This window comes from Sapajus apella, unplaced genomic scaffold, assembly GCF_009761245.1.
Source record: "Sapajus apella isolate SASKATOON/1434 unplaced genomic scaffold, GSC_monkey_1.0 scaffold25, whole genome shotgun sequence".
Lineage (NCBI taxonomy): Eukaryota > Metazoa > Chordata > Mammalia > Primates > Cebidae > Sapajus > Sapajus apella.
Window position 1 is genome coordinate 19,646,109 of NW_022436965.1, and position 22,934 is coordinate 19,669,042.

At 37.0% G+C, this 22,934-nt stretch overlaps 1 protein-coding gene across 3 annotated transcripts in view; it reads left to right on the forward strand.

Annotated features, from left to right (window-relative positions):
- KIFAP3 (kinesin associated protein 3) overlaps nucleotides 1–22,934 on the forward strand; it is a 143,164-nt gene that overhangs the window by 8,513 nt on the left and 111,717 nt on the right. For all 3 annotated transcript variants that reach the window (XM_032291410.1, XM_032291411.1, XM_032291412.1), the window contains exons 2-5: nucleotides 3,751–3,882; nucleotides 12,238–12,392; nucleotides 21,370–21,425; nucleotides 22,005–22,146. In XM_032291410.1, the coding sequence (XP_032147301.1) occupies nucleotides 3,751–3,882; nucleotides 12,238–12,392; nucleotides 21,370–21,425; nucleotides 22,005–22,146 (485 nt within the window). The remainder of the gene's footprint in view (nucleotides 1–3,750; nucleotides 3,883–12,237; nucleotides 12,393–21,369; nucleotides 21,426–22,004; nucleotides 22,147–22,934) is intronic.

A 22,934-nucleotide genomic window follows, 5' to 3' on the forward strand; every position in this document is an offset into this window, starting at 1 on the left:
CTCAAAGCTTAGAGCTTTACCAGAGCTACTGTTGTTTAGTGCACTCTAGAATCCAGTTTTTGTGTCACTAGCCTCATGTGATTATTAAAAGATTCTCAACCTCTCAGCCCTCTCTTTTCAGTTAGCAGATGCCTCTAGGTAGAAGTAGCCTTGAATTCAAGCTTTACCTCTCTTCATTTTCTTCTTCTCCTGGATCTTGGCACTGTAATTTTTTCTGCTTGTTTAGTTCTGTTATGGCCTCAAAGAGATACACACATATGTATTTTTCCCTCAGCTTTTAAGATTTTCTTAGAAGGCGCATTGGTTTGAATTACCTTAATCCTCTGATTCTCTATTACCAAGTCTAATGTTAGTGAGAGAAGTGTAAAACTTGTTTTGGCTTTACCACTGTGAAAAGCATCAGGAATTGTAAATATTTGAGTACATATAAGAGATTATTCCCCTCTTAATTTTTAAAAAATATGTATGACTTGAGAGCAAAAATTATGAAATTTTTGTGTGGGTTTATAAGGTATGTACACATAACACATATGACAGCTATAACATAAAGAATGAGGAGGGTGTAGGCAATGACCTACAATTTGTGAAGCAGCACAGCATTAACTATTAAATATTTTGTGAAAAAAGAGGTAACTAAAGCATTGTTTTTCCTAAAGCAACCACCAAAAACAATTTTAAAATGTATAGCGAAAACGTCTACACAAAATGGAGTTAAAAAATAATAATTCACAAGGCTGTTAGGAAAATAATCAAAGTATATAGGGGCCAAACAGGAAATAAAAATGAAATGATCGATCTGAATCTAAGTATGTTAGCAATTGCATTAAATGATCCAAAACACTGCTATCCAATAGAACTTTCTTTGCTGATGGAAGTATCTTACAGCTGCATCATCAAATACATAGCTGCTAGCTATATGGCTAATGAACACTTTGAATGTGGCTAGTACAGCTAAGGAATTGCATTTTTAGTTATTTTTAAAATGTAATGCATTTCGGTTTAATTTTACATAGACACATATAGCTAGTGACTATTGTATTGGACAGCACAGGTTTTAATGCGCCAATGGAAAGGCAGGGATTACTAATATTTCTTTTAAAAAGAAAACAGAAAAGCAAGACCCAACTATCTGTCATACCCCAAAAATATACTTTTAAATATGGACATAATAAGTTAATTGCAAATGGATGCAATCAAACAGTAAGCATAAGAATGCTAGGATGACCATATTAATGTCAGATAAAATAGGCTTTAAGAAAAAGTATACTGTAAAAACTACAGAGGAGTATTTCATACTGATAAAATCTTCTACATCCAGACAGTTTTAAAGTCAAATTCTAACAAAACTTTCAAGAAGCAGATGCTTCCAATTATGTACAGCTCTTCCAAGAAATCTAGAAAGAAAGGATACTCCTCAGCTAATTTATATTAAGATTTTAGAATAATCTTCATATGAAAGTCAGAAAAAGGACATTAGAAAGTAGAATTGCAGGCTGAATGAGCAAGAATGCAAATTTAATCCAACGGTGTTTTAAGACCGCATTATCAAGTTGTGCTTATTCCAAGAATATGAGTATGGTTTTATGTATTTAATGAATTTGATTTAGCATATTTATGGATTAAAGAAGAAGAACAATACATGATCCTCCAATGGATGCAGAAAAACATTTGATGACACTCACTACACATTCATGATTTAAGGAAAAAACTGAAGCCAGAAATTAAATGGAATTATGAAATAAACTTATTAAATGAGGAAACAAACCAGGTGTGGTGGCTCATAACCTGTCATCCCAGCACTTTGGGAGGCTGAGGCTGGTGGATGTCTTGGGCCTGGGAGTTTGAGACCAGCCTGGGCAATATGGTGAGACCCCATGTCTTTTTAATAGAGATGGGGTTTCACCATGTTGGCCAGGCTGATCTCAAACTCCTGACCTCAAATGATCCATCCACTTCGGCCTCCCAAAATGCTGAGATTACAGGTGTGAGCCACTGTGCCCAGCCTATATTGGGTCATTTTCAAATAGATGCAGGAAATAGATGCATAGCAATCCTGCCAGAGAGCTTATGGAGAATAGACTGAACACTTCCTACAGTTATAAAAAGTCCAATACTGGTATTGCTTTTCATGTTATCAGGAAGGAAGTAACTAGTTTGCCTTATGTAATTAAGATAGTTTCTGTGATGCTACATTACAGTTGTTTTTCAGCTTTTGGTTCCTGTGACTTCTATAGCTTTTGTACATATATCCAATCATCTTACCTTTTCGAATCTGTACCATTTTTTAAATATATGTTTATATCTCATTTCCTAATTCCTTGATTTTTGCTGGCCTGCCTGGTTTCTGTTTTCATTCTTTACTTGTCCTGTATGTCTTACTATCACTTTAGTTGCTGACGCACCTAAACTCTATGCTTTAGTGTACTTAATTTTCTACCCTATCTCTATACTTGACTGCTATTCATAACCCTAATACTCACTGCAGCTCCATCTCCTTTTTATAAGGGATTCTGGTGAACGGAGCAGTTAAAAATTACTTTGAAAATATGCATAATTAGTCAAAGTATTATTTCCAACTGAAAGAAAAGCTTTGAATTTCTAATTATTGGAATTAAATTTAAGGTGGTGTCATATTTTTGTTTTTTCTTATCAGGCTAAAAGACCCCACTAGTCAGCTAGCTGCCAGCTAGGACTAAGAATGAGAAATTTTGCTTGTTTCTGTTGCTTAATGTCTTCCAGCACAACTAACTTTGTCACCTTCTAAAATGGCCAAGTGGCAAATAGTGATTAATTCATTATTGGTTTACTGCAATTAAGAATTCATTTTGTGACTATATGGGCTTGAGGAAAGAGTGTATACAACCTTTCCATAGAACCTACTATTGACACTGTAATTTGGAATATGTGACTATAGAGTCTACCTAACCTTTAAATGCTTTTTTGCTATGTAATTTGGATGTGATTCTGATTTTATTTAGGTACTAATGCTACAACTTGTACAATGATGTTAGATGATGCATGACATATATTGTAATATAGATAATTTCTTCCTGTCTTTTGATCCAGTTAATGGGTCATTATTGGGCAGGTTTATTTATTTATTTATTTTTTTTTTTAACAGAGACAGAGTCTCATTCTGTTGCTCAGGCTGGAGTGCATTGGCACCATCAGAGGGCTCAAGTGATCCTCCTGCCTCAGCCTGTGATTAGCTAGACGTGCAGACAACTGCCACCATGCCCGGCTAATTTTAAAATTTTTTGTAGGAACAGAGTCTCGCTATGTTATCTGGGCTTGTCTTAAACTTTTGACCTAAAGCATTTCTCCCACGTTGGTCTCCCAAGTCACCGGGATTACAGGTGTGAGTCATCATGCCTGCCCTGACTTTTTCTTTCAGTATAAATTTCCGGGCAGCTGGCTTTGGTTTTGAATAACTGACTTTTAGTTGAGGTCATTCTCTTGAAAGCTATTTTAATTGTTTATGTTTCATTTACTTGCTTTTATGCATAATTCTTTGGTAAATATATTTTTTCCTAAGTAGAGCTATTTATAAAGATACTTTATGCATAACAAAGGTATATATATATATATATATTTTGAGAAAAAGAGTTATCTCTAATCCCGGGTCAAGAGTAAATCTAATTCAAATGCACATGTTAATTCAACCCACATGTTATGGACCTAAAAACAGATAAAACCATGGCCACTTTGAGAGTTTTAGTCTGGTTATACCTTTTGAATTTTGTATTATAGGAAAGTTAAAGGAGGGAATATCGATGTACATCCCTCAGAAAAAGCACTCATTGTTCAATATGAAGTGGAAGCTACCATTCTTGGAGAAATGGGGGATCCCATGTTGGGAGAACGAAAAGAATGTCAAAAAATGTAAGTTCTTTATTTGTGCACATTTTCAAAGTAGCGAACATTATATAAACTTCATACAAATCTGATGTTATTTCGATCTGCATAGGTGATTATTATGGCATTCTTCCAACCATACTTTATCTTAGTGAAGGAGAGATTATATTAAACTGTAAGTATGGAGTATATTAATCCTAGAGAAAATAAGATTTTTGTAAGCTTAATAGGAACTTGTTGTAACACATATATTCTAATTTATCCCATTTAGAAAATGAATATAATAGATTATGAACTACTAACTTGTGAAATCAACCATAAAAGATGTGTTTATGGTTTTTTTTTTTTAAGTTCTGGGATACATGTGCAGAATGTGTAGGTTTGTTACTTAGGTATAAATGTGCCATGGTGGTTTGCTGTACCTATCCACCTGTCATCTAGGTTTTAAGCCCTGCATGAATTAGGCATTTGTCCTAATGCTCTCCCTCCCCTTGCTCCCTACCCCCAAGAGGCCCCGGTGTGTGATGTTCCCCCTCCCTATGTCCATCTGTTCTCATTCTTCGCCTCCACTTATGAGTGAGAACATGTGGTGTTTGGCTTTCTGTTCCTGTGTTAGTTTGCTGAGAATGATGGCTTCCAGCTTCATCAATATCCCTGCAAAGGACATGAATTCATTCTCTTTTATGGTTGCATAGTATTCCATCATGTATATGAGCCACATCTTCTTTATCCAGTCTATCACTGATGGGTATATAGGTTGGTTCCAAGTCTTTGCTATTGTGAATAGTGCTGCAGTAAACATACATGTGCATGTGTCTTTATAGTAGAATGATTTATAATCCTTTGGGTATATACCCAGTATTAGGATTGCTGGGTCAAATGGTATTTCTATTTCTAGATCCTTGAGGAATCACCACACTGTCTTCCACAATGGTTAAACTAATTCCAGTTTCTCCACAGCCTCACCAGCATCTGTTGTTTCCTGACTTTTTAATAATCACCATTCTAACTGGCACGAGATAGTATCTCATTGTGGCTTTGATTTGCGTTTCTCTAATAACCAGTGAAGATGAACTTCTTTTCATGTGTTTCTTTGCCACGTAAATGTCTCCTTTTAAAAAGTGTCTGTTCATATCCTTCGCCCACTTTTTGATGGTTTTTATTTTTATTGTAAATTTGCTTGTTTCTTCTAGAATCTGGATATTAGACCTTTGTCAGATGCAAAAATTTTCTCCCATTCTGTAGGTTCCCTGTTCACTCTGATGATAGTTTCTTTTGCTGTGCAGAAGCTCTTTAGTTTAATTAGATCCCATTTGTCAATTGGGCTTTTGTTGCAATTGCTTTTGGTGTTTTACTCATGAAGTTTTTGTCCATGCCTATGTCCTGAATGGTATTGCCTAGGTTTTTTTCTAGGGGGTTTATGGCATTGAGTTTTACATTTAAGTCTTTAATCCATGTTGAGTTAATTTTTGTATAAAGTATAAGGAAGGGATCCAGTTTCTGTTTTCTACATATGGCTAGCCAGTTTTCCTAGCACCATTTATTAAATAGGAAGTCCTTTCACCATTGCTTGTTTTTGTCAAGTTTGTCAAAGATCAGATGATTGTAGATGTGTGGTGTTTTTTCTGAGGTCTCTGTTGTGTTGCATTGGTCTGTATATCTGCTTTGATACAGATCATGCTGTTTTGGTTACTGTAGCCTTGTAGTATAGTTTGAAGTCAGGTAGTATGATGCCTCCAGCTTTGGTTTTTTTGTGTGTTTTTTTTGCTTAGATTGCCTTGGCTATACAGGCTCTTTTTCAATTGCATATGAAATTTAAAGCATTTTTTCTAATTCTGCAAAGAAAGTCAATGGTAGGTTGATGGGAATAGCATTGAATCTATAAACTTTGGGCAGTATGGCCATTTTCACAATATTGAGTCTTCCTATCCATGAGCATGGAAATCGTTTTCCATTTGTTTGTGTCCTCTCTGATTTCCTTGAGCAGTGGTTTGTTCCTTTCCTTGAGCAAGGAACTCTTCAAGTTTGCCTTGAAGAGATCCTTCATGTCCCTTGTAAGTTGTATTCCTAGATATTTTATTTTCTTTGTGGCAATTGTAAATGGGAGTTCACTCATGATTTGGCTCTCTGCTTGTCTATTGTTGGTGTATAGGAATGCTTATGATTTTTGCACGTTGATTTTGTATCCTGAGACTTTGCTGAAGTTGCTTGTCAGCTTAAGGAGTTTTCGGGCTGAGATGATGGGGTTTTGTAAATATATAATCATGTCGTCTGCAAACAGAGACAGTTTGACTTTTTCTCTTCCTATTTGAATATGCTTTACTTCTCTCTCTTGCCTGATTGCCTGGGCCAGAACTTCCAATACTATGTTCAATAGGAGTGATGAGAGAGAGCATCCTTGTCTTACGCTGATTTTCAAAGGGAATCCTTTCAGCTTTCGCCCATTCAGTATGAGATTGGCTGTGGGTTTGTTATAAATAGCTCTTACTATTTTGAGATATGTTCCATGAATACCTAGTTTATTGAGAATTTTTAATATGAAAGAATGTTGAATTTTATTGAAGGCCTTTTCTGCATCTATTGAGATAATCATGTGGATTTTGTCATTGGTTTTGTTTATGTTATGGATTACATTTATTGATTTATGTTGAACCAGCCTTCCATCCCAGGGATGAAGCTGACTTGGTCTGGTGGATAAGGTTTTTGATATGCTTCTGGATTTGGCGTGCCAGTATTTTATTGATTATTTTTGCATTGATGTTCATCAGGGAAATTGGCCTGAAATTTTCTTTTTTTGTTGTGTCTCTGCCAGGTTTTGGTATCAGGATGATGCTGGCCTCATAAAATGAGTTAAGGAGGAGTCCCTCTTTTTTCATTTTTTGGAATAGTTTCAGAAAGAATAGTACCAGCTCCTCTTTTTACCCCTGGTAGAATTTGGCTGTGAATTTATCTGGTCCTGGGTTTTGTTTTATGTTGTTGGTAAGCTGGTAATTACTGCCTCAATTTCAGAACCTGTTATTGGTCGATTCAGGCATTCAGCTTCTTCCTGGTTTAGTCTTGGGAGGGTGTATGTGTCCAAGAATTTATCTGTTTCTTCTGGGTTTTCTAGTTTATTTGTGCAGAGGTGTTTGTAGTACTCCCTGATGGTAGTTTGTATTTCTGTGGGATGAGTGGTGATATCCCCTTTATCATTTTTTATTGTGTCTATTTGATTCTTCTCTCTTTTCTTCTTTATTAGTCTAGCTAGCAATCTATTTTAATTTTTTCAAAAAAACAACTCCTGGATTCATTGATTTTTGGAAGAGTTTTTCATGTCTCTATCTCCTTCAGTTCTGCTCTGATCATAGTTATTTCTTGTCTTCTGCTAGATTTTGACTGTTTGCCCTTGCTTCTCTAGTTCTTTTAATTGTGATGTTAGGGTGTTGATTTCAAATATTTTCACCTTTTTGATACGGGCATTTAGTGCTACAAATTTCCCTTTTAACAATTGTTTAGCTGTGTCCCAGAGATTCTGGTATGTTATGTCTTTGTTCTCACTGGTTGCAAAGAACTTCTTTATTTCTGCCTTAATTTTGTTATTTACCCAGGAGACATTCAGAACCAGGTTTTTCAATTTCCATGTAGTTGTGTGATTTTGAGTGAGTTTCTTAATCCTGACTTCTAATTTGATTGCATTGTGGTCTGAGATACTGTTTGTTATGATTTCTGTTCTTTTGCATTTGATGAGGATTGATTGTTTTACTACCAATTATGTGCGATTTTAGAATAAGTGCCATGGCACTTAGAAAAATGTGTTGATTTGGGGTGGAAAGTTCTGTAGATGTCTATTAGGTCCACTTGATCCAGAGCTGAATTCAAGTCCTGAATATCTTTGTTAATTTTCTGTCTCATTGATCTGTCTAATATTGATAGTGGGTGTTAAAGTCTCCCACTATTTTTGTGTGGGAGTCTAAGTCTCTTTGTAGGTCTCTAAGAACTTGTTTTGTGAACCTTGGTGCTCCTGTATGGGGTGCATATATATTTAGCAGAGTTAGCTCTTTTTGTTGCCTTGAACCCTTTACCATTATGTAATGCCCTTCTTTGTCTTTTTTGATCTTTGTTGGTGTAAAGTCTGTTTTATCAGAGACTAGGATTGCAACCCCTGCATTTTTATTTTATTTTATTTTTTGCTTTCCATTTGCTTGGTAACTATTCCTCCATCCCTTTATTTTGAGCCTATGTGTGTCTTTGCATGTGAGATGGGTCTCTTGAATACAGCACATGGATGGTTCTTGACTCTATCCAATTTGCCAGCCTGTGTCTTTTAATTAGGGCATTTAGCCTGTTAACATTTAAGGTTAATATTGTTATGTGTGAATTTGATCTTGTCATCATGATGTTAGCTAGGTATTTTGCACGTTAGTTGATGTAGTTTCTTCGTAGGGTCACTGGTTTTTTTTTTTTTTTTTTTGAGACGGAGTTTCACTCTTGTTACCCAGGCTGGAGTGCAATGGCGCGATCTCGGCTCACCGCAACCTCCGCCTCCTGGGTTCAGGCAATTCTCCTGCCTCAGCCTCCTGAGTAGCTGGGATTACAGGCACGCGCCACCATGCCCAGCCAATTTTTTGTAGTTTTAGTAGAGACGGGGTTTCACCATGTTGACCAGGATGGTCTCGATCTCTTGACCTCGTGATCCACCCGCCTCGGCCTCCCAAAGTGCTGGGATTACAGGCTTGAGCCACCGCGCCCGGCCTGGTTTTTATATACTACTTTTTCCTTTCCGTATTTAGTGCTTCCTTCAGAACCTCTGGTAAGGCAGGCCTGAGGTGACAGAATCCCTCAGTATTTGCTTGTCTGGAAAGGATTTTATTTCTCCTTCACTTATGAAGCTTAGTTTGGCTGGATATGAAATTCTGGGTTGAAAATTATTTTCTTCAAGAACATTGAATTTTGGCTCTCACTCTCTTCTGGCTCATAGAGTTTCTGCAGAGAGATCTACTGTTTTTCTGATGGGCTTCCTTTTGTGGGTGACCTGTCCTTTCTCTCCAGCTGCCCTTAACATTTTTTCTTTGTTTCAACATTGGAGAATCTGATGATTATGTGTCTTGGGGTGGATCTTGTCAAGGAGTATCTTGGTGGTGGTCTCTGTATTTCCTGAATTAGAATGTTGGCCTGTCTCGCCAGATTGGGAATATTTTCCTAGATAGTATCCTGAAGTGTGTTTTCCAACTTGATTCCATTCTCCCTGTGACTTTGAGGTACATCAATCAATCATAGGCTTGGTCTTTTCACATAATCCCATATTTCTTGGAGGCTTTGTTCTTTTCTTTCATTCTCTTTTCTCTAATCTTGTCTTCACGCCTAATTTCAGCAAGGTGGTCTTCAATCTCTGATATCAACTTGATTGATTCGGCTGTTGATGCTTGTTTATGCTTCATGAACTTCTCATGCTATGTTTTTCAGCTTTTTCAAATCATTTATGTTCCCCTCTGTACTGGTTATTCTAGTTAGCAGTTCCTGTAACCCCTTAACAAGGTTCTTTCCTTCCTTGTATTGAGTTAGAACATGCTCCTTTAGATAAGAGGAATTTGTTATTATCCACCTTCTGAAGCCTACTTCTGTCAATTTGTCAGTCTCATTCTCCATCCAGTTTTGTGCCCTTGCTGGAGAGGAGTTGCAATCATTAGGAGGAGAAGAAGCATTCTGGTTTTTGGAATTTTCAGTGTTTTTGCACTGGGTTTTCCTCATCTTCGTGGATTTATCCTTTGATCTTTGAGGCTGATGACTTTTGGGTGGGGTTTTTGTAGGGGAGTGTTTTTTTGTTGATGTTGCTGTTGTTGCTCTCTTAGTTCTTTTTCTAACAGTCAGGCCCCTCTTCTGCTAGTCTGCTGCAGAAGAGTTTGCTGGAGTTCCACTCTAGACTCTGTTCACCTGGGTATTACCAGTGGAGGCTGCAGAACAGCAGGGATTGCTGCCTGCTGCTTCCTCTGGAAGCTTCATTCCAGAAGGGCACTGACCTGATGCCAGCCGGAGCTCTCTGGTATGAGGTGTCCGTCAACCGTTGTCGGGAGGCCTCTCCCAGTCAGGAGGCACGGGGGTCAGGGACTCCCTTGAGGAGGCAGTCTGTCCCTTAGCAGAGCTGGTGTGCTGTGCTGGGAGAATCGCCCTTGTCAGGATCAACTGCTCTTATCAGAGTTGGCAGACAGGACAGATTAAGTCTGCTGAAGCTGCACCCACGACCACCCCTCCCCCCAGGTGCTCTGTCCCAGAGAGATGAGAGTTTTATCTGTAAGCTCCAGACTGGGGCTGCTGCATTTCCTTCAGAGATGTCCTTCCCAATGAGGAGGAATCTAGAGAAGCAGTCTGGCCTCAGCCACTTTGCCATACTGTGGTAAATTCCACCCAGACCAAACCTCTCAATCTCCTTAGCACTGTCAGGGGAAAAATGCCTACTGAAGCCTCACTAATGGCAGATCCCCCACCCCACACCAAGCTCGATTGTCTCAGGTCGACTCCAGACTGCTGTTCTGACAGTGAGAATTTCAAGCCAGTGGTTCATAGCTTGCTGGGCTCCATAAGAAAGAGTGGGACTCACTGAGTGAGACCACTTGGCTCCTTGGCTTCAGCCCCCTTTCCACAGGAGTGAACAGTGCTGTCTGCTGGGGTTCCAGGCGCCACTGGGGTATGAAGAAACTCTTGCAGCTAGTTTGGTGCCTGCCCAAACAGCCGCCTAGTTTTGTGCTTGAAATCCAGGTTCCTGGTGGTGTAGGCTCACAAAGTATTCTCCTGATCTGTGGATTGCAAAAACTGTGGGAAAAGCATAGTACTCAGGGTGGGTAGCACAGTCCCTCACAGTTTCCCTTGGCTGGGTGAGGGAGGTCCCCCAGCTCCTTGCACTTCCTGAATGAAGCAACACCCCACCCTGCTTCTGCTTGCTCTCCATGGGTTGCACTCATTGTCTAACCAGTCCCAGTGAGATGAACTGGGTACCTCAGTTGGAAATGCAGAAACCACCCATCTTTTGTGTTGGTCTCGCTGGGAGCTGCAGACCAGGGCTGTTTCCTTTCTGCCATCTTGTTCCCTCCTTGTGCCTCTAGATATCTACCTAAGTGAGTTGAAAACATGTTCACACAAAAAGCTGTACATGTGTGTTTATAGCAGTTTTACTCATAATTGCCAACAATTGGAAGCAAACTAGAGGTCTTTTTAGAGTTTCTCTGTATTTACCTTTCTTTCTATGCCTTCTGATATGTAGCTAAAACTATATAAAAATATAATAAATTTAAGAGACAAAAGGTAGGAACCAAAAAACCCCAAATAAATTAAGGAAGAAATAAAATTAAGGAACAGACTATTGCTAGGATTCTTCTTTTAAGCCTTAGAAGGCACTCTAGCAAATTTAAACAGAAAAGGAGTTTATTAACAGCTTTTAAGTAACTTGTAGAACCCCAGGAGAACCAGATTTGGGGTTGAATATATAGCTTGGAATAATAAGTCATACTTCTGGACTGGTTTCAGGAGAAATCATCTACTTATGAATAGTAAGTTTACAGGACATTGCTCTGAGATCTCCACTCCCGCCCCTCTTAGCACCTTGATGTCTTCCAACAAAAATTCACCATCTTTAACCTGAAATAATTCTGCTTGCTTGTCTTTCTCTTTTTGAAAAGAACCTTGCATGGGAGCATCTCCTTAACAGTCTTTTGACCAAGTAGACGCTTCTCTTTGAACCGAATTTTATGTCTTTATACCTCTTCCTGGTACTATGAATCCAAGTAACTAGGCAGTTGTTCCCAAACTCTTAATAATGGTTTCTTAATGGGTTCCCAGTGAGTCTCCTGGGCTAACTTTAAAAGGAGGGAGGGGTTGGCTTATTATTCATTTTTAATATACTAATCTAAGCATAAAATGTATTCATTTGTTCCTCAAAATTCCTCATATAGATCTTAAAGTGGATCTCACTTTTTTTTTTACTTTTACTTTCTATATAATTACCACCAGAACAACTGAATCTGAACATATCAATATTGTGTCTTGTCCTTAACTGAAAATAAGTTAGCATTTGTGGGTATGGTCAAGAAAATGATTTATTTGTGATGGTATGGAGACTTTATATATTTTATATCAGAAATACTCTTTTAAAACAGAATCTCTGAATATACTGTCTTGTCTAGAGAGGCAGAAAAAGATTTTATGTTCCTTTTATTATATTGTTTGTCTAGCTCACAGAAAATCACTGCCTTGTATTTTTCTAAGCCTAATTATATCTACTAGTTTATTTTACTAAGAGTCTATGGCGAAGTTCTCTATAGTAATGTGTAATCTATAAATTATTCTATAGTAGTAGTATTGAAGTTATTACTTTTATAATACCTGAGTTGAAAACTGCTATTATACTTACAGCATTCGACTTAAGAGTCTCAATGCCAACACAGATATAATTTCCCTGGCAAGGAAGGTGGTTGAAGAATGTAAACTCATTCATCCCTCAAAACTAAGTGAGGTAGAACAACTATTGTACTATCTACAGAACCGCCGTGATTCATTGTCAGGAAAAGGTAAGTAATAGAATTCCTGACTTCCTAATGCAGAAAGTTGTTTGACTATAGTTTGTCAAACAACTGTAAACAAAAGTTTATCAAACTTTTGATATTTGGTGTTGGGTAGGTTTTTTTGACCAGTGCTATGAATGGGTAAACAACAAAGAATAAACATAATTTCTTTCATAGTAGGCTTTATATTAGCTGCTTCCTCATAAAATGGTCTAATTATTTTTCATGTGTTGTATATGTACACATATACTGAAATAAGGCATAAAAAAGTAAATGTCTGTCATATTGATTCTAGAATAACAAAAGGAGAGAATTTGGGGCAGAAAACCTATTTTCACTGCCCCAACTAGAATGATATTTTATAAACTTCTTTTTTATATTTGTTTACAGTTTGGATGGATTATGTGTTAAAATATGTATCTTATGCCTTAGACTATCCTAAAGATGTAACTTTCTTTTTTTTTTTTTTGAGTCGGAGTTTCGCTCTTGTTACCCAGGCTGGAGTGCAATGACGCAATCTCGGCTCACCGCAACCTCTGCCTCCTGGGTTCAGGCAGTTCTCCTGCCTCAGCCTCCTGAGTAGCTGGGATTACAGGCACGCACCACCATGCCCAGCTAATTTTTTTTGTATTTTTAGTAGAGACGGGGTTTCACCATGTTGACCAGGATGGTCTCGATCTCTTGACCTCATGATCTACCCGCCTCGGCCTCCCAAAGTGTTGGGATTACAGGCGTGAGCCACATCGCCCGGCCACGGTATAACTTTCATGAATCTTCTTTTCTTTTTTGCAGCAGAGAAAGAGGTTTAATTTGGGGGTCATCAAACTAGGAGATGACAGAAAACCTCAAATCCATCTCCCTGAGGAATTTGGGGCTAGAGTTTTTAAGGGTTTTGGATTAGGCTGAAGCGCGGAGAGTGTTGATTGGTCAGAGAGTGTAAGGTGAAGTAGTGGGACAGGATGATGAAGAAGCCGTATTCTCACGCTGATTTCATTCCTCTATGAGGGTCTTCAGACTGGTTGATATCAGCTATTTCACTGACACTCATGGTCTGGAAAACATTTTAAATGATCCTTAAGCAAAAGCTTTATGATTCTAACGTCAGAGATGCTGTCTGTAGGAACAATGGGGTTGCAAATGGTCAGTATGTTTGACTGACTATATGACTTTAGCAACAAGGGAATGGGCCAAAGTGTAGCCTAATTAATGCTTAGTTATAACTATATTTCTGTTTGGAACTTGGCATAGAATTCTTATCACCCTGTGGGGACAGTTTCAGTTCCCCCTTTTCTTGTTCATCCTTAATCCTGAGGTATGATCAATAAAGAGGGAATCAAGGATGACCTTTCTAGCAGCTTTCTGCTGACAAGGTATGCACATAGCAGGACCCTGATTGGGATTTGAGGAATGAAACTGCTTAGCAGTGGCCTATAAATGGTTCTTGATTGCCAGCTCTAGGGTTCCAACTCTGCATGACAAAAATGTCAGTGGTTGTTACTAGTCCCTGTTGTCTTTTGGGAATAGAAAGAAGAGCAAAATGACAATAATGATAATAACAAGAGTTTGTAAGGAGGACCAAAACCAGTTTCCCCTTCCCGTAGGAAGCCAGCCAAAGAGATTATTAAGGTGGTCTGCACCTCTTGTAACCATTTAGCTTGTTTGGAAATCTTTTCTAGTCACAGCATGTGGTATTAGTTATTTCACAGATTTCACAGATAACCCCTTGCTTTGCCAGGAGGAAATCTAATGTAATTGGATTATCCAAAACCATCTATGCCAGAGTTTAGGCCTAGCAGTTTTCTTCTTCAGTTTAGCATGTCAACATGCCATATTTTGAGGTATATATTTCTGAGCCCCAGCATCCCTTGTATGAAACTTTTGTAGAAGTTCCACACACAAAAAATGGAGTTGGTAGAAAAATTGAGTTAATAGCTGAGTGGCAAAGGATCCCAGTAAGCCAGTCTCCCATTCCTGAGAATAGGCCATGCCCATTAGACAGCCGTGTCTCATTTCAGGAGATGCTTTGTAGACTAGCTTTCAAACAGAGGAAAAACAAATGTTGGTATTTGGGGCAATCTATAAACCAGTTTCCTTAGAGTATGAAAGGAAGTCAGTTGATGTGTATAAATGTTAGACTCAAAGCATCTCAGTTAAAGTGGAAATAAGCAGTAGCAATCTGACAAGTTTTTCTTGCCCATCTTACAAGGTATGAGCTTCGGCTTGCATGGCCTTAGAAAAAGTTAATAATGATTTTACTGAGTTTAAGTCAGAAAAATGGAAGAAAATTTTGAAAATGTTAGTTTGAAGACTTGTAGCCAGGAAATAATTCAGGTTTAGTTCAAATTGTAGAAAACAATAAAAACTCAAAAATAATAGACAAGGCTACAATCTAGTAACAGGTATACTGTAGTTTCTTTTGAAACAAAATTTTTATCTCCAGTGCCCCATTTCTACCAAAGACAAATTATAGTAGGACCAATTTATTTGCAAAATAAGTTTTATATTTGGCCTGACTGCATAAAGTATGTCAAGAATAGTGATTGGCCATATAGGCTCTTTTAAGTTGACTTTGCAGGAAATTTTTCATAAGGAATCTTAATTTCGACTTTTTAAAAGCCTCCAGGTTAGCCAAACCAAGGATTTATCCATGCCTGCAGATACCTCTATGAATTGGGTGAACTCATCTCCTGTGGAGGTCCCAAAATAACATGAGGTTTCTGGATCTCTTAAAAGTAACATTTTTTTTTACTTATCACAGATGCAGAACTCTATAACGAAACTACATAGACGAGGTAGAAGGCCAGTCTTTCCAAGGTGCTTTTATTGACTCTATAAAGTCAACATCAATTCCTCAAAGCAGTCTGGTCATATCTCAAAATATGCCAATCCAATCAAAGCCTTGGTAAAGTAACCAGCATCTCCAGTTGTGTCCTGCTACAAAAGAAAACAGATTCTTATTGAACTTATGCGAATAACTGTATTGCCATAAAAGAATACTTATGAATGGTTTCCACACTTGCGAGAACTTAGATAGAAAGGCAAATTTTTCTCAGAAAGATATACTTTACTTGTCATAAGCTGTAAATAGCTCAAAAGAAAAAAAATGTTTTCTTGGCTCCTCTTCAGTCAGAGTAGCAGACTTCCCAACAGAATGTTGTCTGTTAACCTTGGAATTGCTATTCACAAACCAGGCAGTTCTTTGTCAGTCAGGTGAAAGCTGTGTAATGGGCACTGTAGAATCCTGCAGCTTCTCACACAATTTCAGAGTCAGTCCTGGGGAAAAAGAGGCTCCCTGATCATGACTATCTCCTCCTTGAATTTCCCAAGTAGCATGATCCTATACAAACTATCTCCATTTTATTATGGAATGCTTCTGGGCACTGCTATCCCCAGTTAGACTGTTTCTCTGACATTGCCCCAATAGCATGGGTATTTCAGATGTCATGATCATTTTATGTCTTTCCATCATAGGGTGTCTTCAGTTAATGTCCTATAACAAGGCAGTAAATGCCTCTTAAGTGGAAATTCTCTAGTCCAGAGTCACAGTAGTCATCAATGGGATGTGCTTGCAGGACTTTTGCCATAAGCCTCAGTAAACATTCCACAAAAGGCTAAGAAGTGGAGAATTTGTTCCTACCAGCACTCTGGCTTCTATTCTGTATTCAATGAGCTTGGGGAATCTTACTGGTTCCATTTTAGTATGTCCAGTTAATATAGCTTGAAGGGCAGATTTGTATCCCTTCAGTTTTACAATACTGGGCAGAGGAAACATCCTCTAGTTAGATACAATATCCATTTTCATAAGACATTTAGGTAAAATATATACAACTACTTTACATAAACCCTGTTTAAACATTTCAACTTTGATAATCCCACCCATCCTTACATTTTACATTCTGGTCCTAAGAATTTCTCTTCACTCCCAGACCATTTTACGCTCTCCTGTGAAAAGAGATTTGAGTTCCCAGCAGAGGGTTTAGCTGAGGGACCAAGGCTTTTTAGTCAGTCTTCGTGTTGATTAACCACCTCAACATCACCCCAGGCAATTGTTCAGTTTTCTCATTTTGATCTTTGTCTTCTGATTTTTTAAAAAATGTCTCCAATTGGGGTAAATACAGGAAATTGATTTGGTACCCTTTAATGTTGGGGGAACCAGCAATTAAGACCTTTCTTTCAACCCAATCAATTTCCATTTTGTTCATTCCATTTCTTAATAACTGACTAAAGATTTTCACTCTGCTGGGATGAGTCCCATGACTCTACCCTTCTCTTTTCCTCTTAGTTTTACTCCTATCAATGTTTTCTTCATCCATCATATTTCTTAATAACTGTTTAAAACTTCCTGTCTTCCTGGGATGAGTCCTTTGACCTTCCCCTCTACCCTTCACCATTCCCTTGTTAACTAACCTAATTATTTTGTACTATCATCTGTAAGACCCTTGAGGAAAAGCTGACCATGACCTGGGTATTGGGCATATTCAAGGGGTGAATATCCCTGTCATCGTAACTCCAGTCCCATATGGCTTGCATATAAGCTGCTTCATCTGGGGTACTCCACCAGTTATAGGTGGAGTTGGACAGTCCCTTTTTTCAGGGTAAAGAGACCTTACAGGGACTTTTATCCAGTTCATTAGACTGACTCTTTTTCTCACTAATAACCTCCTGTTTGTCTGGATCATATATAACCATTTGCAGTTGTTTAATAGTGAGCAGTGGGTACTGTACCAACCCAAACATGTTCTTTCAATCTGCAGCATTTAAAACCAAAGACAGTGCTCCCAAATTAGTTACTCTCATAATCCATTTCAGTATAGGTTCCTTAGGGAGCTGATGATACTGATCTATAAAATAAAAGGGTGGGGGATGAGGAACCTTTGATTCCTGAGTGACCGTGTGGTCATCCATGGCATGGAACTGCAGCTAGGCCATGCCCAGTTACTAAAGGTAAAAGTTACAGTGAATTTGGAGATGGATAAAACTTCTGGGGAGTTGGTTCACTGGATGCATAAGGAAATGTAAACTAATATGAAAAAAGCGTAATATTCAATTCCTTGGTTATTGTTATCTATAATGGCTAAAATAAAAGTAAAAGAGTGCTGAGTTGGGTCTTGAGGCAGGAGAAAGCACAGATGTGGGTCTGTGTGATCAGGTCACTAGCCTCAAAGCTACCCACAAAAGCAGAAAATTATATAGGGCAATATAAAATGCTTCTGTGACCCGTGGTCTCCAAGAAGGTAGCCAATGTAGAAGAAAAGCAAAATGAAGTAACTATTGAAACCAAAGTATATAATGTAAAGGAATTGTTCTATTTGATAAAGCTCCCACTTGGCCACAGGTCAAGTTTTCAAGGACGTAAAACAAGATGAGAAGAACCCTCAACTAGTATTCTCTTAATGAAGAACACAGAAAGACAAAAGATTATTTCTGGAAGGAAAGGGAACAGTATAAATATTCATAAACCAAAAAGCATACCAGAGTCAATGTTTCCTAAGACTAGTCACACACATCTTTTTCTCCTGTTAATCAAAACCTTTCAGGAGACAGTGATTTCTTAACCTTTTGCTCAACCAGATTCCACACAGAGAGATCTGGAACCTGACTGGTAAACAATTCTTACTACCCTATTGCCAGCTTGTCAGGTTCCTGGATTCTCTTAACTGTGACTTCCAAAAGAGCAGACCTTTGATCACCCTGCTTGCTGATTACAAAAGAAAACATTTTCTTTATTTTCATAGGTTCATAGGTGAAAACTGTCCAGTTTGACAAGATACAATCCAAGGGGCTGCTTGAGGTAGGAGGGATCAAGTTAGCATTTCCTATATCTACCGAGTCAAAATTACAGTGTACATGTAACAAAGACAAACACCAGTTACTTGGCTTAGTATCCAAGTTTTAATCTAGCAAAACGGACAAAACAGATCTTCCTTTCCACCTGTTAGGCCCACTGAGCTTCTGCTAATGTTTCCTTCTGGGTTCCCCATACAAAAACAGGACAAGATAAGAACAGACATGAGACTGTTCAGTCATGAACAGTCAATAAGTCAGAATTATAAAACCAGGTTTCATAACTGAAACCAAATTGTCCGGGAGTACTTCCTCCAAACATTGCTCTTTATTCTCCTTCCAACTGGGGAAATTCCCCTCAAACAGGGCCCCTTTTACAGATTAGGAAGGGTCAACAGGACCTCTGAATAGGACCTTTAAGGAGAACAACAGATCAGGAGAAAGCAAAAGGGTTGTCGATTATGCTTGGGAATACTTAAACCAGAGAAGTCTTTCAGATTCAGAAACTGTTTCTCTGCTGCAAGCAAGCTTATGTGAAGGTCGACATGCCTTGCTGGCAAGGGAGGCTCCAGAGACAGCCATGGCTTAAAGAAGCCAGACAGCCACTTGGACTCATCTCCAGGCCTCTGAAATGTCAAGGGGTCACTGAGCCACAGGCAGATGCCCATGAGGGGTATCCCTTTGTGGGGTCACCACTAAATTGTAACCGTTACAGCAAGTCAATACATTAAGACACTGGGTTGCAGCAAAAAAAAAGGGGTTTAATTGTAGGGTCACCAAATAAGGAGACGGGAGGAAACCTCAAATCCATCTCTATTAATCCTTCTTAGGAAAATATTATGTTTTTATTCCTCAACGTCTCTATTGTTGTCATGCTCCTATCCTCAATTTCCTCATAAAAGAACCAACCCACTAAGATATTAGAGCTCAGAAAATGATCATTTATATAAAATAATCTAAACTAAAAATCAAAACAAAAACATAGATATTTTAATGCAAAATTATCTCAGATTATTGAATGCTTCATTTTGTTTTGCCATTTTATAGAATTTACTAAATGTACATATTTGTACATATGGTCCTTTTTTTTTTTTTTTTTTTTTTTGGAAACAGGGTCTTGCTTCATTGCCCAGACTGGAGTGCAGTGGTATAATCACAGCTCATGGCAGCCTCCTGGCCTCCAGTGATCCCTCAACTTGAGCCTCCCTAGCAGCTGAGACTATAGGCATGTGCCACCATACCTGGCTAATTTTTTACACTTTTGTAGAGACTGGGGTCTCACTATGTCGCTTAGGCTAGTCTCAAACTCCTGGGCTCAAGTGATCCTCCTGACTTTGCCTCTCAAAATGCTGGGATTGCAGGCCTGAGCCAGTGTGCCCAGCTGGTGCTCTTAAAATATATCAATGCTCAAGTTTTGATTAGACTAAGAGGGGAAAAGAAAGAAAATTTTGTTTGGAATTTTTTCCAATTAATCAGTCTCCCTTCATCCACAGCAAATAAAATGCCTTGTACTTAATGTATACTTTTATTAGTTGTGAATACTAGATACTTATATACTTCTATGTATTTAGTGAATACTAAATACTTAGATACTTCTAAGATAGATGATCAGTATATATTTGTTGAATGAATTAAATGGTTGTAAATTTATTTAAAAGCAAAAATACGTATTTTGAATAAATATGATTGCTTCTAATCACATAGCTGGCATTCAGTGAAGTACTATGTAGATAAGGAAAATATCAAGAAACATTTTTATTAAACAAATATGTTATGATAGAACATTCTTGTCAAGATGTCTGTAAATTATGAGAGATCACATAATCCAATAAATTCCAAGTAGAAAAGCAAATCTGGTAGTCTTTTAATACCTGTGTCTGCTTATTGTAGGTAACAGTACAGTTCAAGTTGATCTTTCCTAGTGCCAAATTAATATATTTCTGAAGGCATTTATAATAAAATATCCTCAAACTGGTAAAAACTCTTTCACTGAGTTTTCAGGGCAAATCAGTGGTTTAACCTTGCTCCCCAGAAATTAAAGGAATATGAAAAGATTTCATGTAATTATTTTATCCATATTTCAAGTCAATATTTTGTCTAGGTAGAGTATTATTAATAGTTGAAGACATAGGAAATGCTTTAGGAAGTGTATATTAAATATACACTTTTTTAAACTATTGGTGTTTCTTTGTTAAAACTCTTTTGATAGGCAGTATGTCAAAGCCAGAAATTTTATCTTAGTGATTGAAACAAAATAATAATACTTATTTGGTTATGTGACTCATTACATTCAGTGATTTTTTTCTTTGCATAATTAAAACCACAGTCTTAGTAAATTATCTGTTTGAAGCAGAATTAAACTGTTGAGAATATATGAGCTTACATAGAATGGGTGCTGTCCTCTGAAAATAATGACCAATTCTATCATTTATATTTATTTGCTAATTATGGAATCAAAAATGTTGATACCATTCTAACTTACTTTCATGTGCATATATTATTTAGATTTATGATTCAGATCAGTAAAGTATATTGGATAGTTTTTTTTTGCTAAAAATGAAATTATACCATTAATCAGATAATTCCATATAATGAATGACTCAAACTTGTGTTCAGCTATTTTGGATAACTATTTATTTGGGACTAAGTGGGGATTTAATTAACATAAGTAGTCAATATTTGCCTTTCAATTTATGATCTTAATTTTCCTTGTTAAAAAAGAACCAGTTAACAACTTTCTGTACCTTAGCTTTTAAATTTACCCATTTTTATTTCTTTCTGCCTTGTTAATTTTCATTTTAGTTTGTTACTCAAGTTATACTTTTTTCTTTGCCTTATTGATTTTCCTATTCCTACCTTAAATTTGAATTAGAAATGGAAAGAGAGGATACTTAGAACAGACTATTTTGCTTCTTGTTGGCAAGTTTGGCTGTATACCTTACCTACCCAAAAAGTTAACCAGGGAGGAAGTTGCTACCTAACATAATTTGGTGATTAGTTATAGACTTTACTAATTTATACTCTCCTTGATATCCTCATTACATCAAGTGGATTATATATGATCATTTTTATACATTGAGAAAAGAATATTTCATAAACTATTTAGTTTTAATATCGCCAATTTAGCTAGAATTAAACTCAGCTGCTGAAAATAAAAATTACCTAGAAACCTTACCTTATTAAAAAAATATTTTTACAGAGAAAAAAGAAAAATCAAGCAAGCCTAAAGATCCACCTCCTTTTGAAGGAATGGAGGTAAGACTGCATGCATTCTGATCTAACAGAGGACTGGATTATAAGACATTGCCTTTTTCCATCAGTAATACACATAATCACATTAAACCCATGTGACATTTTAAAAAAAAATGATTGAATTCAGAGGTACCTGAAGAAAGTAGAAAATTATTTAATTGAAAAAGACATAAAATATTGGTTGTGCTTCTTAGACAATTTATTTTAATAAATGATGGGTAAAAATGTTTACATTATTCTTATTTGTAAATTATTATTTCTACATTATTATTATAATATGTTTTGAAATATATTATTTAATATACTGTAGTAGATACAAATATTTTATATTACATTTGAGATACTTTATATTGATAGACAATTTAAAAAGCTTATATACATCTCATTTTATTATGGGGTTTTGTATTAGAGTCCTAGGTCTAAAAGTCTAAAATTTTCCTATCCAAAAAGGTGGCTACTGTGAGTTCTTTGGAAATTTGTGTGTTATAAAGGCCAGTATATTGATCACAAAATATCATTTCTTTGACAATGAATCTGTTGAGCATTGTTGATGAGTATTTTCTGCCTCTTCCTTTGTTTCAGATTGATGAAGTTGCCAACATTAATGATATGGATGAATATATTGAGTTATTATATGAAGATATTGCTGATAAGGTTCGGGGTTCTGCTTTGATCCTGCAGCTTGCTCGAAATCCTGATAACTTGGAAGAACTACTATTGAATGGTGATTTATAGCTATAAATATTAAAAGTAGAAAATTACTATAAAACATGTTTAATTATAATAGAGGAATAAGTTAAAAACAATATTTATACAAAACTTAAGAATGCATATATTTTCCAGCTCTTTATTTTTTTTCTTACTCAGATTTCTTAAATTGAGAGCATGGTATTTATTCTCAGGAGAATTCACAAACTGTTTAATTTAAACAAGGAAAATTAAGCATTAATGGTACTGTACCTTATCTTTCTTCTACTCTGGAAAACTGTTTTATTCTTTTAATTAGGATAAAAGATCAAACTTTAGACATTTGCCTAGATATATATATATATCATGTTTTATTAAATTAGAGTTCAATATTAGTTTTTTCTTAGTAGCACAAGGAAAACTGTTAATCTTTGCAGTTTCATTGAGATTGAATTTCACATCAAGTGTTTGCTTTCTTTTCACTAGAAGTAATTGGTAGTAACAAGAAAAGGAGATAGAATGTTTTTAACACCATTTTCTTAGTAACAACACTATAGAATCTTTTTTTTTTTTTTTTGAGACAGGGTCTCCCCTCTCTTGTCTAGGCTGGAGTGCAGTGGTCCGATTTCGGCTCACTGTAATCTCTGCCTCCCTGGTTCATGCAGGTCTCCCGCCTCAGCCTCCTGAATAGCTGATTTTACAGGCATGCACCACCATGCCCAGCCAAATTTTTTTCACTTTTTTTTTTTTTTATTAGAGTTGGGGTTTCACCATACTGGTCAGGCTGCTCTGGAATGCCTAACCTCAGGTAATCCACCCGCCTCG